At 41.9% G+C, this 18281-nt stretch overlaps 1 protein-coding gene across 11 annotated transcripts in view; it reads left to right on the forward strand.

Annotated features, from left to right (window-relative positions):
• Positions 1-18281, forward strand: part of MYLK (myosin light chain kinase) — a 323824-nt gene that overhangs the window by 259990 nt on the left and 45553 nt on the right. For all 11 annotated transcript variants that reach the window (XM_061609072.1, XM_061609074.1, XM_061609073.1 and 8 more), the window contains one exon: positions 15295-15591. In XM_061609072.1, the coding sequence (XP_061465056.1) occupies positions 15295-15591 (297 nt within the window). The remainder of the gene's footprint in view (positions 1-15294; positions 15592-18281) is intronic.

The following is an 18281-nucleotide window of genomic DNA, read 5'->3' on the forward strand; positions in this document are numbered from 1 at the left end:
GCCAAGCTTGGAAAACCAAGGAGGAGGTATAAAATGTAGGCAAAAATACTTTTGACAAAATGCCATTTATCCTTTATATCTATATCTATAATTAACAATACAGCTGAATGATGTATGTAAAGTATTCTTCTCTTTCCTTTTTATTAGTATTTTAGTACTACTGCTAAAGTTCTGATGAAAGAATAAAGCATTCATTAGCCACATTCAAATGGTTAGAACACATCACATAAATTCCACTGAAGTTGGAGTTTTTGCCATAGAAAAGGCAAAAAATACATACCCTATGATAGCCCAATAAACAATCAGAACTAATATAAAACCCTATTGCCTCTCATTTGCAAATGTTGCAAGATCTAAGGTAACTCTAGATCATGTGAGTTCAGATGATGCATGTTATGTAAATTTGTATAGATATTAGCAGAGATTGTCAACCGTCTGAGATGTGTGTGTGCCAGTGTGTGTGTTTACCTAAGTGGCAGGCGTTTACCCTGCACTGAGATCACTGATACTTAAGACTTAGTAAAATAAGAAAAGCTATTTTATTTATAGAAATACATAGTAGATAGGAAAGGCATACCTAGTTCTAACTAACTTGGAGGCGCAACAGTCAGGTTTGGGAGTTGCCCTCCTGGCTCAGGAGGGAGAGAGCAGAGACAAAGGTGTCTCCTCTCTCTTGGATTACTTTATTGCTTAACTACATTCTGTGTTTGCCTCTGTAATTCTCACTTTTTTTTACCCACTGTTTGAATGTCTTTTGGGAATGCCTACTGATTATTTGTTATCATTTTGGGCTGATTACCTTCAGCTATTATCTCACCAAAGTTGCATGCACATGACAGATTTAAAGCACATTTCCACCACCACCCCAAAAAAGAATACTGGGAACTGTAGTTTGTTACGGGTGCTGGGAATTGTAGCTCTGTGAGGAGTAAACTACAGTCCCCAAGATTCTTGGGGAAAAGCCATGTGCTTACATGTATGGTGTCTACTGGGAGACTCTTACGGATTGATCCTATACTCCCAGAAGTAAATCCTATTTACTGCTATGGGAATTACTTCCAAGTAAGTATGCCTGGAATTGCAGTTTTTAGGTCATGCTTAATAGCCACTTTGTATCAAACTGAACAGTTTCCAATCAGATTTAAATACTAACCACTTAAACTGGTCAGAGTGTCATTCCCTCTATTTCTGAAGCTCAGGCTGGAAGTGTTGTTGCTTATGTAGCCATGGTATCGCCATCCATACCACACATAATAAGGAGTATTAGTGGGCAAGAGGGAACCCCAAGTGTTGCAGAATACAAAAAAGTGAGAGAGAAAACAGAAAGGGGATGACTCCCAAAACAGCCCAAATGAGTACTGAGCATGCTCTGTTATGAAATGCTCAGTGGCTGTGTGAGTGAGTGAGTGAGTGAGTGAGTGAGTGAGTGAGTGTGTGTGTGTGTGTGTGTGTGTGTGTGTGTGTGTGTGAGAGAGAGAGAGAGAGAGAGAGAGAGAGAGAGAGAGATGTCTCAGCTAACAGAAAATTATAGAATAGTAGAGTTGGAAGGAACCTTTAAGGTCATCGAGTCCACACCCCTGCTCAATGCAGGAATCCAAGTTAAAGCACACCTGACAGGCCAATTCCCCCCACAGAACTCCAGCCACAGAATTGTCTGAGAAGAGGGGCTGACTGTTAAACCACTCTGGACATTGGAGCTCTGTCGGGAGAATAGGAGTCTCTTAATAACACTCAGCACCCGTCACAAACTACACTTGCCAGGATTCTTTGGGGGAAGTCATGACTGTTTAAAGTGGCATAAATGTCTGGCGTGGGTGTGGCCAGAAGTTCATCCAGCAAGTTCATGGCTGTGGTAAGATATGAACTCAGAACGTCCCAGCTGCACCCAGCATGGAACTACACTTTCAGCAGCAAATACCAGAAAACCAACTAAATGTGTGCTGTCAATGTGCAAAGCATGTGCTGGGGTGCATTTGGGTAGGTGAAGCAGGAGATAGATGGAAGGGGCTGTTTTCCATGCTTGCCACTTTACCAGTGCAATGCCCCATGTTTTTCCTTATTGACCTCCATCAGCTAGGGAAAAGTGGCCAGGGAAGGGGTTGCAGATAAAAAGTTTCAGCAGCAAATTACCCCCTCTCATCACTTCTCCCTAACAAAATGCCCCCCACATCAGTAGCAGACACCAGCAGGGAAGTTCTTTTTTGAGTTGTAATTCAGCTCTCGTTCTGTTAATTCCCAAACTACACCAGTTGTCATTTTGACCTACATGCATAGGGAGAAAGACAGTGTAAAGGGTGTGCACAAGGGGGAGGGGATGACAAAGGATTTAGGACTTAAAGATTTAATATTCCATGAGTAGAAAAAAATACCCTATGCAAATGTCTATATTATTGCAGAAAAGTTCAATTCTACATGTTTGCCATCTTTTCCTCAAGCACAACTGTTTTTGAGATAACAGTCTTATTCTCTCTTGCTCTTCACCAAAAAGCCATGTTAGTTGTCCAGTATGTGAAATGACTGCAAGCAGGTGCAGCCCAAGACATTTTGCTACTTGAAGCAGAAGAGCAAATGGTGCCCTGCCCCCAAGTCAAGGTCATAGTACCATAGCTTGAAAAGTTATGTTGGCATTTGAGGCAGAAAATCTCACAAGTACCTCTTCCTGACAGTAAATATACAACAACCAAAAATTAAAATAGCTAATAATTTGTTGCATGGTGCCCCAAATTAGTTGCTTGGGGTAGTCATCTTTTGCTGCCTAGTGAGAGTCGCTCTATGAGAGGCACATAACTGAAGCAAAACACACAAACAGAAGTATGAGACTGCACATACCTCCTAGTCTCTTGCCAGTTCCCAATTTTCACCCTCTCTGGAGGGGTGCAAGGACAAGCTGAGGGGATGCAAAGAGGGTGCAAGGACAAGCGGAGGGGATGCAAAGAGGGTGCAAGGACAAGCGGAGGGGATGCAAAGAGAGTGCAAGGACAAGCGGAGGGGATGCAAAGAGAGTGCAAGGACAAGCGGAGGGGATGCAAAGAGGGTGCAAGGACAAGCGAAGGGGATGCAAAGAGGGTGCAAGGACAAGCGGAGGGGATGCAAAGAGGGTGCAAGGACAAGCGGAGGGGATGCAAAGAGGGTGCAAGGACAAGCGGAGGGGATGCAAAGAGGGTGCAAGGACAAGCGGAGGAGATGCAAAGAGCGTGCAAGGGCAAGCGGAGGGGATGCAAAGAGGGTGCAAGGACAAGGGGAGGGGATGCAAAGAGGGTGCAAGGACAAGCGGAGGGGGTGCAGAGAGGGTGCAAGGACAAGCGGAGGGGATGCAAAGAGGGTGCAAGGACAAGCGGAGGGGATGCAAAGAGGGTGCAAGGACAAGCAGAGGGGATGCAAAGAGGGTGCAAGGACAAGCGGAGGGGATGCAAAGAGGGTGCAAGGACAAGCGGAGGGGATGCAAGGACAAGTGGAGGGGATGCAAGGACAAGCAGTGGGTGCCAGGAAGAGCAGAGGGGGCGGGCAAGCAGGCTGAGGGAGGCAGGATGAGCGGGGGAGGCAGGGAGAGTAGGCTGGAAAGGGTAACACATACACTCACCTCCACAGCTCTTCCCTTCCATTCTGCTGCTTCTGCCTTCTACTCCTCCTTGCCCTCCAGCTCTGTCTGACTCTCCACTTCCTCCCTCGTGCCTCCATAGAGCACGAGGGAAGAGCTAAACAGCGCAGAAGCCCAGTTTGAGGCATATATCTTTCCTCCACCATTCCACCAATCACAGCAGCAGATGATTTCCCCTGCTTTCCCCCCCAGTAACGTCCAAATGTAACGCAAAAAAGTTACATTTGCAGCTCAAAAGTAATGAAATTACCACTCGTTCTGTTACATACAAAATGTAACGAAGTTACACACTCGTTATGCAAAATTGTAACAAATTACAAGTAACTCGTTATTTCTAATGAGTTACTTCCAAGCTCTGCAAAGTTGGACGGTGAAAAAGTAGATAAGAGGAAAATCAACTCATTTGAAATGTGGTGTTGCAGGAGAGCTTTGCAGATACCATGGACTGCAAAAAAGACAAATAATTGGGTGTTAGAACAAATTAAACCAGAACTATCACTAGAAGCTAAAATGATGAAACTGAGGTTACCATACTTTGGAAACATAATGAGAAGACATGATTCACTAGAAAAGACAATAATGCTGGGAAAAACAGAAGGGAGTAGAAAAAGAGGAAGGTCAAACAAGAGATGGATTGATTCCATAAAGGAAGCCACAGATCTGAACGTACAAGATCTGAACAGGGTGGTTCGTGACAGATGCTATTAGAGGTCACTGATTCATAGGGTTGCCATACGTCGTAATTGACTTGAAGGCAAACAATAACAACAACAACAACATGTCTATTGGATGGGGTCATATGCCTTCTGAAAGAGCAGGTCCGTAGTCTGGGGCTGCTCCTGGATCCATCTTTGTCGGTAGAGCCCCAGGTGACCTCAGTGGCTAGAGCGCCTTTTACCTGCTTCGGCTGGTAAGACAGCTGCAGACATTTGTGAACCAGGATAGCCTGACCACTGTTGTCCATACACTGCTAACCTCCAGGCTGGATTAATGTGCTCTATTTGGGGCTGCCCTTCAGGTTGGTCCAGAAGCTGCAGCTGATGCAAAATGTGGCAGCTCAACTGCTCACTGAGGCAGGATATGGCCAACATGTTACCCACTGCTAAAAGAATTGCACTGGCTGCCCATTAGCTGCCAGGCCAACTTCAAGGTGCTGATTTTGATGTACAAAGCCCCATACATTTTCTCTGCCGCTGTCCTTTTCATAGTTGTAAGGGTGGTGACAATCACATTCCTAGGAGTTCTAGGTGCTGGTGGTTGTTTTTTTTAACCCACCCATCTACAGAGTCAGGGTAGGAAGTATTGTCCTCACTCTTATTTGGCTTCATGATGATAAGAACTAATCAGAGGGAGGACAATGCTTCCTGCTCTGACTCTGGAGTCTGCTGGGTTAAAAAAAGGAAAACAGGCACCCACCAGCAGCCAGGAATGTTGCTGGTAAGCTTCTCCCAAGTGTAATCTACAACTCCTTGTCCTCAAAATTCTAAAATTGCAGTTGGAGTTGATTGGTAGATTTCAGTTCAGCACTAAAATTTACTATAGATTATAAAAGCAAGTTATACAAGAAAGGAAAGAAAAATATGTATATAGTGAAACAAAATCTGAGTAAAACTAGGAGATAGCTTTCTAGATTCCAGTTGAGGCATATGAAATCACTGGAGCTTAAATACGTTAATGGAGCCATACCCAAGCTGGTGCCCTCCAGATGTTGTGTCTATAGTTCCCATCATTCCTGGCTATTGGCCATGTTGGCTGAGGCTGATGGGAGTTGGGGTCTAACATCAAGTAGCCACTAGATCAGGAAAGACTGCATTCACATATTCAGCTATAAGACTCAATGTAAGCAATTGCTGTTATTAAATAGCATAGCATAGGATAGTCTCCCAAGTAGCCATGTTGAGAAAATACCAGTTAACAGCACCCCATAATATTGGGTGATGGAACTGAACAGTTACTTTGCTTTCCAATAAATACCAAATCCTAATGTAATCGCACATCTCGTGAGATTTCTGTCATAAAGTCCCTTGGTCTGGCCTGATGATATGATAAATTCTAATTTTATTTCTGTTGACAAACATGGGTTAAGTAGCCCTGAGTTAACTCTCATCTTTGTGCCTACATAGATGAAGGCACCTTAACCATATCCTGACCTTTATGTTGGAACAGTGCCATAACTAATATGTTTGTGTCTTTCATTTGACATTAAAAAACCTACTTATTCCCAGACCAATTGATACGACTGCATGGCGTACATTGACTAAAAAATCTGCCTAGTGGATTCGACTTATAGTTACTGAACCCCGAAAAACAAAATATCAGTATTATGACTGGCCACCACACTCTGAAACTATAAAAATCTATAGTTTTTCATGCGTTCCTGGTGATTTTGAACTGATATATGTATGTCCAAAGCATGTACTCATTCTTAATATTTTTTACTGATGAGCTCTACTTCTCCCCTAAGTCTCCCCATAAAGGCAGACACATGTACCACACACTTGCACAGAACCCAAAAAGCGGTGAGCACATACATATACAATCCTGAAAATCTAAGGTTCTGTTTAAAAAGATCAAGTCTCTAGTTCTCATTGTTGTGCTGAAAAGATTACAGGCAAAATCTGCTAATGTTTGTGGGGAAAAGCGGCGTCTGTAAGCATTACAAGCAGTAGCACTGTCACAATGGTGCACTGAAATGATGCACAGAAGCTCTCACCAAGAATTAAACGAGGACATTCAGTGAAGTCAGCATATTGACAGAAGGTGCTGTTCTATGAGGGAAAACTTCTTTTTACTGTAGAACTTGATAGCTATTTAACGAATACATCTTAAGTGTTTTTTTTAAATAATAATAATAATAATAATAATAATAATAATAATTTCCCTTCCTGTGTTTAGGCAAAAGATAGAATTCATCAACATCTATATAGAATAATGCCTTTAAATTACTGCCCTTTCCTCACTTGGAAATATAAGCTGCACAATCCTTTTTTTCCGACGAAACTGCAGAGCAGTTTACAGTCACACACACACCATGGCCTGAGAGTGGTAGCATAGAGTTCAGTTATGGCCTTTTATGGTTTTATTTTTCTCCCACAGATGAATCTCAAGTGGAGCCTTTGCCAGCAATGTCGGCATGGACATCGTCCAACAGGCTTTAGCAGTATATTAAATACCTTCTCTGGCTAAACAGCCTAGCCCATGGAAAGAAATTAATAGGTGCTTTATGTCTGCTCTTCATCTGGCAGGCAAATATCACAACTGCTAATAATAGTGTAGTACAGTAATATGAACACTCAAATTAAAGCAGCCAAGGTATCCAAAGAGAGCTACCTTAAGGAGGATACTTCCTTTCTGGATCAAATTTTCCATCCTGATACAGAGTCCCTGAGTGGAAGACTCAGTAGCCATGATGGTCGGTATTTGGAAGCAGGAAGCCAAAGGAACAATAGCTTCTGAGTTAAAAAGTGAGCATATACTAGAGAAGCCCCACTAGCCATGTTACTAAACTAATTGTATGTCTCTTTTCCCAAACCGTTTCTGTGGATCCCTGTAAGAAGCATTTCCATTTATCTGATCTAGATTAAGCTTGCACAGAAGCATGCAGTGCATATTTGCTTTGAAAGTGCCTTCTTATCCAGTGGCCGCTGCACATGTGAAGCTGGCACATCAGAGAGAGAGTTTTCACACCTAGTCTTCTCTCTTATGGTGCACAGAGGGATTTTAATAAGAACATACATCCTTGCAGTTCTCAATGTGCATATTAAAGTAGTTGAGAGCATGCAGTCCTTGAAGATGTGCACATTAAAATGGTACAGCCCCCTTTCTGAATATTTGAATTGGCGAAATAAACAGGAGTACTTTGAAATGCCTCAATACACTTTCCAATGTGCATACTGTGGTTGTGGTTTGGTGGCGAAGCAGGACACTGATTATGGTACAGTGGGAAAGCATGTGGAACTTTGTTTGGGAAGGTGAAATGCAACATAAAATTGAAGTATGGGGTTGGCATGATATTGACACTTAAGTGTTGAAGTCCAGTATGAAAATATGGTTAGCAATCCAGGGTGTTTTTTGACCACTTTGGCTTCTAGAAATTGCTGAAAGCATCTGGCGTCACCTTAAATGTTCCTGAAGAAAATAGATTTAGACCTCATACAGCCTGTTGAATATGGCAGTTAGAACAGGGAGGAAATTTTGCTCCCATCTCACTGGTTCTCTCTAAATCTAGTCTGCTTGCTTCTACTGATAGGACAAAGTAAACAGGATATAATCACAAATACTGGGGTGTGGCATAAAAACACGTATTTAGTAGATGGAAGATACTACTGAAGGGCTTGGAGGGCTGTTGAATCACAAGTTTCTGTGGTTTAGGAAGTGGACATAGCTGTGCTTTTTTCCTGGAAGCAGCAGCTGGGGAAGGGAAGTGCCTAAGTTCTACAAAGGAGATGGAGATGGGAGACAGAAAAAGAGGAAAGAACTGATGCAAAGAGGTGCTTTCGGGCTAGCAATGCGGAGAGTTTGGTTTGGTGTGTTCTGCTGTCAGTTCTGTAAATAGATATCTAGGTTTTGCTTTTTTTTCTTATTTCAAAAGCACAGTAAGTGAAACTATTTGTCTTTGTAATTTCTGGAGGATTTTCAGCTCAGCAGTGCATGATCACTGAGTATCAATCTTTTAGGGTAGGCCTGGGGAACTTGTGGCTATCCCAGATGTTGTTGGACATGTACTCCCATCAGCTCCAGATAGCATGGCCAATGGTCAGGGATGATGCGAGTTGTAGTCTAGCATCTTTTGGACAGAGGTTGGGAAAGTTATTTTTTTGAACTACAGCTCCCATCAGCCTAATCCAGTGGCCATGTTGCCTAGGGCTGATGGGAGTTGTAGTTCAAAAAAGTAACTTTTCCAAGCTCTGCTTTTGGAGGGCTACTGGTTCCTCGAGAGCCAGTGTAGTGTAGTGGTTAAGGTGTTAGACTACGAAATCAGTTCATACCTCGAAATCAGTTCATACCTAGGAATAAGTAAACATCCTTTTTCCTCCGACAGAAGAGAGATAAAAACTCTTAGTACTCAACCACAATACAAATTAGTCACAATAACAGCAACCAGAATAAGAACATAAGAAGAGCCTGCTGGATCAGGCCAGTGGCTCATCTTGTCCAGCATCCTGTTCTCACGGTGGCCAACCAGATGCCCATGGGAAACCCACAAGCAGGAACTAAGTGCAAGAGCACTCTCCCCTCCTGCAGGGGAACTAGCAACTGGTTTTCAGAAGCATACTGCATCTGACTATGGTGGCAGAACATAGCCTTCATGGCTAGTAGCCATAGATAGCCTTGTTGTTATGTGCCTTCAAGTCGATTATGACTTATGATGACCCTATGAATCAGCGACCTCCAGTAGCATCTGTCATGACCCACCCACCCTGTTCAGATTTGTAAATTCAGGTCTGTGGCTTCCATTATGGAATCAATCCATCTCTTGTTTGGTCTTCCTCTTTTTCTACTCCTGTTTTCCCCAGCATCATTGTCTTTTCTAGTGAATCATGTCTTCTCATTATGTGTCCAAAGTATGAGAACCTCAGTTTCATCATATCCTCCATGAATTTGTCTAATCTTCTTTTAAAGCTATCCAAGTTGGTGGCCATCACGGCCTCTTGTGAGATTGAATTCCACAGTTTAACTATGTGCTGTGTGAAGAAGTACTTTATTTAGTCTGTCTGCATCTTCCACATTCAGCTTCATTGAATGTCCATGAGTTCTAGAGTTAGGAGAGAGGAAGAAAAACTTTTCTCTATCTACTTTTTCCATGCCATGCATAATTTTATACATTTCTATCACATTGCCTCTGACTTGCCTTTTCGCTAAACTAAAAAGCCCCAAGTGGTGCAACCTTTCCTCCAAAATAAACCCATTTGCTTGCAGTGTTTTTAGCTGTAATGATTTGTCCCTCTGCTTAAGGCTGTTATGAAATGTGGCCATAAGAATAGTTAGACAGCATGTTTCTGGTCAAAAATGTGATGTCCTTCCTTCAACTGCGTTTTAGGTTTTCAGGAGAGAGCCAGGTTCCCACACCCAGGTTTCTGTTGAATGCCTACATTTTGGCCCATAGTCAACAAGACTGGTGTTGTCTACCACACTCAGATGCTGAGAATATACTTTAAATGCATGTTAAAAACAAAAACAAGTAAGAAAATGGGCCATAAGATTCTGAGGAAATATGAAATTATTCATGAGATCAAAGATGTATCAGGTTTGTTTTTTAAAATTATTATTAAATTATATCTATTTACTCTAAATTCATAACATGCCAAAAATAGGCTTTTAAAAATATTTACACAGTTTCTTATTACAAACTTGAATAAACAAATGCCACTTCCAGTCTTTCTCTTACTTAACGAGAACATAGTTCATTAGTTTTGACATCAGTTGTTCCATATACTTGGAGTGAGTTCCACTGAAGTCATAAGAACATAAGAAGAGCCCTGCTGGATCAGACCGATCCATCAAGTTCACATCCTGCTTCCCACAAAAGCCCATGTGCAGGTTATGAAGGCAATGGCCCTCCATTGTTGCTCCCCACAATAAGCATTTAGTGACATACTGCTTCTTAACATGGTGGTTGCCATCACCAGTAGACATTGGTAACCCTCTCATTATTCATATCAACCATGGGGGCAAGGCCTATGAATTGTTACTGCAGGTCATTGGCAACCCACTCCACCCACTATTACACATAGAATTGTATGTGTAATTGTATTGCACATGGTTCAGTTTTTAATCATCCCATATTGGCTTGGCCCGATTACTGCTATCCACCATAAACTGAACTGAGCTGAACACAAATAAGCAGCTGCTGCTAGCAGCATTACTTTTGTTAGTAAAGCTGTAATCCTGTGACAATGTTCAAAAAGCTGATGTGTTCATAATATGTAGCCAGCAACAGCAAGCTTTTACCCAGCCATTTCACCTCATAACAGTGCAGTTAAAAGCCCAATTAAAAACAATGACTACTGCCATTGGTTCAAGAGACTATGCAACTGTGCCATTACTTAGTAAATGTGTTTAGGAGTGTTGTGTTAAGCATCAGTAAAACAGGCTTTCCCACAAATATGCAAACATCTTTTTCTGTTTTTGGAAAAACTCCTCGTTGTTGTTGGGGGTTTTCAAGAAGAAATTTGGCATTATTATAGGCTGCCCCCCTTCCATCTCTGTGTCATCTTTGCTGCTTACATAGAAATACTTGGCTAACTAATACGTCCTAGTCTCCGGTTATTTTTTCCTGTGGTGGTCTTATTACCTCCCAGTGTGCATGTGTCTACTACTTCAGTGCTCTGTTTATATCCCCCTTAAGAGTAACTATCTTCTCTCCTGTCGCTATTCCTCACAGTTTTCATTTTCTCTTTCAACTTTATCATGGTTGTTATTCCTTTGGCTCAGTCTTAAAGAGTTTATTTTGTTGAGTTTGATGGATTGTGTGGCAAAGAGTAGATTCTGATCCTTATTTTGAAGATCAGTTCTAAGGAAAGATTCAAGATTTCGGAGGCATATCATGTCCATGTATAATGTTTTAATTAGTTGAGAGTGGCCTTTGCCAACCTGGTGTCCTGCAGAAATACTGGCTTGGGTTAATAGGAGTTACAGTCCAAAGCATTTGGAGGGCACCAGGTTGGTGAAGACTGATTTAGAGCAAGGCTAACTGCCTACATCTTTTTGTACCTCAGGGAAAATAAAACCATCTGTAAGTGATTTATTCTAGAGTAATCTCATTAATGAAGATGATGATGTAGTCCCCAAACCCTTGCAAGCAGATTTCAACATCCTATTCTTGGGCAAGGTATGGTTACATCTCATCTCCTGGATGGTTACATTTCAGTTCCTCATCTCAGGAATTCCTGGATGAAACAGATTATCTAGATCCATTTTAATTTGGTTTCAGGCCTGTTATGGGGCAGAGACTGCTGATTGCCTTTGTGGGAACTAGACAGTGGTAGTGTGCCTATGTTGGTTCTGCAGAACCTCTCTATGGCATTAAATACCATCAACCATGGAATCTTTCTGAGTCTGGGATGGGGCTTGAAGGTACCATTTTACAATGGTTCCAATTCTTCCTAAAAGGCCAGTGTCAACATGCAGTGCTGTTGCCTAACGTGTTCCAGAGTGTTCCTTCTTCTCCCCATGTGGTTTAATGTCTACGTGAAACTGCTGGAGAAGGTTGGCCAGAGTTTGGGTGTTTGGTGTCACCAATATACTGTTGACACTTGACTCTCTCTCCTTTCCATTTAAATCCAAGGGAACTGTACAAGTTCTGAAATAATATCTGATGTCATGTCAGTAAGAGACTAGATTAGGACAAACAAATTGAAACTTAAGCCAGACAAGACAGAGGGGCTCTTGGTAAGTCAGAAGGCAGATCAGGAAATGTGGGAATGGGGAGGGGCCATAGCTCAGTGGTAGAGCATCCATCTTGCATGCAGAAGGTGCCAGGTTCAGTTCCAGCATCTCCAGGTAGGGTTGAGAGACTCCTGCCTGAAATCGTGAGAGCTGCTGCCAGTCAGTGTAGTTAATGCTGAGCTAGATAGGCCAATGGTCTGACTCGGTATAAGACAGCTTCCTATGTTCCTAACTTGTCTTGGATGGGCTTGCACTTCCCTCAGAGACCTAGGTTAGCAGTTTAGGTATGCTCCCTTGATTCAGTCCTGATCCAGAATATCCAGGTTTCAGCAGTGGCCAGGAGTGTTTTTGCACAGCCAAGTCTAGTCCACCAACTGCACCCTTTCCTTGAAATGTTGCATCTGGCCATGGTAACAAATGCTTTAGTTACATCTCATTTGGACTACTGCAAAATGTGGACTGCCTTTTGAAGAGTGTTCAGAAACTTCAGCTGGTTCAGAATGCTGCAGTCAAACTACTAACCAGGGGCAGTTATAAGGACCATGCGACTCCTATGTTTAAAACAGTTTCTTTGGCTACCAATCTGTATTTGGGCATAATTGAAAATCCTGGTTAATAAAGACCTATAAAGCCTTACACGACTTTGGGCCAGGTTTTCTGCAACTGCATTCTCCCATATTGAGCTGCCTGGGTTTGAAAATCTTCAGGAGAGAGTCTTCTCTAGCAGAAGGTCATCCGAGATGGGAGCCAAATGGATCTTTATTATTTATTTATTTATTTGATTTATATCCTGTCCTTTCTCCCGGTAGGAGCCCAGGGTGGCAAACAAAAGCACTAAAAACACTTTAAAACATCATAAAAACACACTTTAAAATATATTAAAACACAACAACCATTAAAATAAAACATATTTTAAAACATTTTTTAAAAAACTTTAAAAACATTAAAACAGAAGGTTTAGAAACATATTAAAAAGCAATTCCAACACAGATGCAGACTGGGATAAGGTCTGTTACTTAACAAGCTTGTTGAAAGAAGGTCTTCAGTAGGCGCCAAAAAGATAACAGTGATGGTACCTGTCTAATATCTAAGGGGAGTGACCTTCCTTGGCAAGGGGATGCAGAGCCTTGGAGTAGCCACTGAGAAGGCCCTCTCTTAACCTCCTGCCAAATGTGCTTCAGATGTTGGCAGGACAGAATAGGAAATTTTTTTTTATTAGTATAGTTATTTAGCTTATAAGCTAACTTGTAAATATATTGAAACAGCTGATTTTGAAGTTTTACTCACATTGTTACTATGCTTCTTTCTTTTGTATCATTTTTTATTGTTGTGTTTGTGTTGCTGTTCTTAGCTGTCTTGGTGGAAAGGCGGGACACAAATCCTACAAATAATAATAATAATTAAAAATTAGTAATATTGGTTTGAAAACTTCAAATCCAGTTATGACATTACTTCAAATGAACCTTTTTGGTCTTTATGTATTCTCTTCTCCATTTTCTTTCAAAGATGAAGCCTAGCACATGCCCACCAATCCCGAGTGGAAATGAAATATTTAAAAAGCATAGTACTATATACTTGAATGAGTAAAAGGCTTATGGTTGATGAGAGGGTGAGGTGGGAAGTCTGTCAGGCTAATGCTATGGATATTGCATTCAATAGTAAAGAAAACTTTTTTACAGTCATGCTTAGCCAAAAGACATAGATAGGCTACCCATGTATATATAAAGTGCCTACTCAATCCTGATTGCTTATAGGAGAATGAAGCAATACTGCAGCAGACCTATTTACATGATCAGAGTCAATGATACCCAAACTGTATCAGATGTTGTTAATTTGCAGTTGTTTCCTCAAATCAAACCTCTGTTTACATAAGCCAGAAATCCCAAGCTGTTTTGAAGTACATGACCCTGCTATAGGTCATACTCAGCTTATTTTTGGAGACTATGAAGTCTGCCAAACTCTGCTTAATTGAGGTAGTCATTGTATCCTGTATGGTCAGCTGTGGGGGAAAGGACTGCAATTACCCAAGATAAGAGACATGCCTTTGCCTAACATGCTTAAATCCCTACACCTTTACATGTAGAAGTTGGCCCTGACTAGACTGGAGTGAAGTGAAGGGCTACTTAAAGCAACATAGTGATCTCTGCGTGCTGCATATAAATGTAGCATGCTAGCACACAGTAGTAATAGTTCTATAAACAGGGATTCTCCTGTGACAAAGCACTTTCTGCTTCTGGCTCTTGCTACCTTCTAAACTATCAGGTAGCAAATAATGCTGTTGAATTTATGGTTAAAATTAGTGATGAGTGAAGGATTAGGGCAGATGGGGAACCTCCAGCCTACAGGCCAAACCTGGCCTATCAGTCCTCCCCATTTGGTCCACGAGCCATTTTTGGGAACCATACCTACTGTCTTACACCTGGCTTAATAAATGAAATAAGGGTGGGGTGCATAGGTAAGGGTGGGGCGTCAAAGGAACAACTGGGAGCTTAAAGTGAGCTGCTGCATTGTTCCTTTGCTGGACCAAGATGAACTCCCACCTGCCAATCACCTAATGGGCAGTGGCAGTGTGCCTTGTTCAAGGAGGGGTTGAATGCAAACAGCTTCCCTCTCTTAGCACTGCTCTTTAAGTCTCTGACTTTTGGAGGGTCAAAGAGCAGCACAGAGCTTTTAGATAGCCCTTTGTAAATGTCCCCATGCTGCTCTTTAAGCCTCTGATTTTCAGAGGCTCAAGAAACAGCATGAGGATGTTTGAAAGCCCTTTTTAATCATCCCTATGGTAATCAGCAGAAAATTGTAGACTTAAAAAGCAGCACAGGGATGTTTACAAAGAGCTGTTTGAAAGCCCTGTGCTACTATTTGAAGTCCTGACAATCTGGGCCCACCTTTCAAATTTGACCCACCGGGGGTTAAGGGGTTTATGATCTGGCACCCAGGCCAAAAAAAGTTCCCCACCGCTGGTTTTACAGTAGAAAGGTTGTACCCTTCAGGTCTAGCTGTGAATCCTTAATACATACCAGGCATTGATGTTTGTTGCATTACGTGATGGCTTCAAGATGGCTAAAGCAGGGATGGAGAAACTGTGGCCTTCCAGGTGTTGCTGGAAGACTACATCTCCCATCAGCCCTGACCATTGGCCATCTCTCAGAATAAAGCCTTTGAAGCATGGATTTCTATTTTAAGGTAGTCAGCAGAAGGTCCCAGAGTCTATCTACTTCTAGCCAGCGACTGTCAGAATGAGGTAGAAATAAAATGACTTCGTTGGCATGTAACACATTTTTATGCATCTCTCCCCCCCCCATCTGCAGATAAACCTGATCCTCCAGCAGGAACACCTTGTGCATCAGACATAAGGAGTTCTTCCCTCACCCTTTCATGGTACGGCTCATCTTACGATGGTGGAAGTGCAGTGCAGTCCTACACTGTGGAAATCTGGAACACAGTGGACAAGAAATGGACAGATCTCACTACATGCCGTAGCACTTCTTATAATGTCCAGGACCTGCTGGATGACAGGGAGTACAAATTCCGAGTGCGAGCAGCTAACGTGTATGGGATAAGTGAGCCAAGTCATGAATCTGAGCTAGTGGGGGACAAGCAAAAAGGTAAGCTCTTTGCTGCATGGAAGTTATGTTTAATTATGATTGTATACTATTTGGTTTTCAGTTGTCAGCTTTTATGTGTGGATAGTCTCTTTACTTAATATGAGGACCAGATACTAGGCTGGATAATATGCACATGAAAATGGAAGTATTTATGTTGTTGCATCTCTTTGTGGAAGATCTGGGCTTTTAAATGAAATGTTGGATTCCAAGGGCTGTATTCAACTTAGTTCTAAACCGAAGGTTCTGTCAGCACAAGGATTTCTCTTTGAACGATGGAATTATCTTCCTCTCTCCTCCTCTGAAAAGCCACTGAAATTCAGAGCAAACAGGATTGCTTGGTGAAGGTGGAAATATGCAGACTATTGAAAAATCCAGAGCTAAATCCAAATTCAGCTGAATTTTCGCCCAGCCCTACCTGAGATAATATACATGAAGTATTTTGAGTTGTTGGACTGTTATAAGGGTTGTTAAAATGTTTGTGTGTGAGAGTGGATTTGTATGTTGCAATGATTCTTGAAGGATGCAGCATGTGTAACAGATTGCCAGATGTACTGCAGACCAAGTTATTTCTTCCGCTATATATTAGTAGCAGATTGCAGAGAAAATGTTTGTTCCTGATGGGACCCTAAGTTAGTTTGGTTTTTATTTGTAAAACCTGGTATCCTGGCCACATTTGCAAGTGAAGATTCCTTGTGCATAATTAACACTAACAGAACTACCTCTTCCCTCAGCAATGCCCTATAAGCCATTGTCACAGGCCTTCCTATTCCCACCCCCTTTTCTGGAGGGTTTTGTTCTCACCCTCCTGGGCGCAGAGGCATAGACTACTGGAGCTATTAAGAAAGGGGGGAATGCTTAAATGAGCCAAAACACTCTCACTCACTTTCTCCACTCCTCCTTCACAAACCTCCATTATTTGGAGAAGACATGGTGCTGCTGTGGATGCCAGATTGGGGAGAAGGGCCTAAGGCCCTGAAAGTGAACAAGGCAATTATAATAAAGTACTATATGTATTATTTTGCCGTAATATTTTTCATTTACAGTAGGGCCCCACTCATACGGTGGGTTACGTTCCAGACCCTCGCTGAAAAGCGAAACCTGCCAAAAAGCGGAACTCCGTCAGTAAAATGGTGCCCGACGCCCAAAAAATGCCATAAAAGCAGAATAAGCTCCGTATGAGTGGGGCCTTATTCTAATTGAAAGTTGACATATTAGCAGGCCGCCAAAAAGTGGGGCCCTACTGTATAAAGATGACCTCTCTAAAAGATAGAGCAAATACATCTCAAGTCATATCCTGGAACCCTCTATGTTCTAAGAAAGGAATAAAAGGAGCCTTGTGAGCTTCTTGTGTAGGATTGTTCTTAATAGCCATATGTAGCACTGAATAGTCCAGTTGCAGTTTTAAAAAGAGAGATAGCTGAGAGTTAAGTGCTTCCCACCCCAATTTTCTTACATCTAGCCCATGAAGAATGGATTATGTGTTCCAATTCCCACTTCCTGTTTTTAAGTACATTCTATACATAGTACTTTGTAGGTTTAATTGACTCCAGCATAACCTCAAAGTTTATAATATTAGAATAAAATAACATTGCAGTAGTTGAGAGCTGTATGATATTAATAACTTCAGCTCCAACTCATAGGATTCCTCTAGCTTTTGTTCGTTGAGGATTTCAGTGGAGGGGCATCATACTGACAGTCAGAATGCTTCTCTCTTATATACACTGAAAATAAGTAACAATGTTCCCTCAAAGAGAGAATGGAGCAGAAGATCCAGAGGGTAAGCGCTGGGTAGCACTGCCCAGTTTCCTATACTGTGATGCCCTCTCTCTTTCACTGGAGGAGGGATGTATTTTTAATTCTCCCATATTCTTTATTTTGCAATAGAGCATATTTATGAAAAATGATAGTTACAGTATAATAAAACTGAATAAACTAAACATGCTCTACAGCCCTGTACAAGCCCTTGGGTCTATGTGCGCAGTTCTTTGCAGGTCATGCTTTATGATTTTGTTTGATTGCAACCTGTTGAGTCAGAAAACTTCAGTTGATGTTAGAATATATTTAGACATGGACTATCATTCTTTGTGGCTTGACAAAGTGACCATTAAATACATTCAAAATTTACAATTCGCTTTTATTTGTGCACCAAAATATGTCCATCTGTGCAGATGCTGGTTGGTTAGTAGATGGTGGTTCCTGCCATAAAAACCCAGAACAAACATTTTCATGCTCGTGTTGCCCAGTTGCCATCTTAGGACTGATCTCGATGCTAGGGAGTCTACCTGGAAACTGCTATAAATGGACTCGTGGAGTGGCTGTTCAACATGGCCGTGACTCAATATGTGGATCCACCCCCACTGGGCAGAGAGTTACCATGCCAATGCCAGAAACATCTAGTGGTGGCAGGAAGACTGTCTGCACAATGGAAGTGATCTATATGGGCAATTACATAACACATTATAGCTGATGTGCAAGTAGCTGCTACATGGATGCCCAAATATGTAGGCCCACCTGTAGCAAACACTGCCAATTGTTTCATTAATGAAATTCATGAAGAATTTGGACCAGCTTTTGGTGATTGAGGCCTCACAGAAACCTGCCTTTTACGAAGTCAGACCATTGGCCCATCAGTTCTAATATTATCTAGTCAGAGTGGCAGCACCTCTCCAGGCTTTCAGGTAGAAGCCTTT

This window comes from Rhineura floridana, chromosome 2, assembly GCF_030035675.1.
Source record: "Rhineura floridana isolate rRhiFlo1 chromosome 2, rRhiFlo1.hap2, whole genome shotgun sequence".
NCBI classification, from domain to species: Eukaryota; Metazoa; Chordata; class Lepidosauria; order Squamata; family Rhineuridae; genus Rhineura; species Rhineura floridana.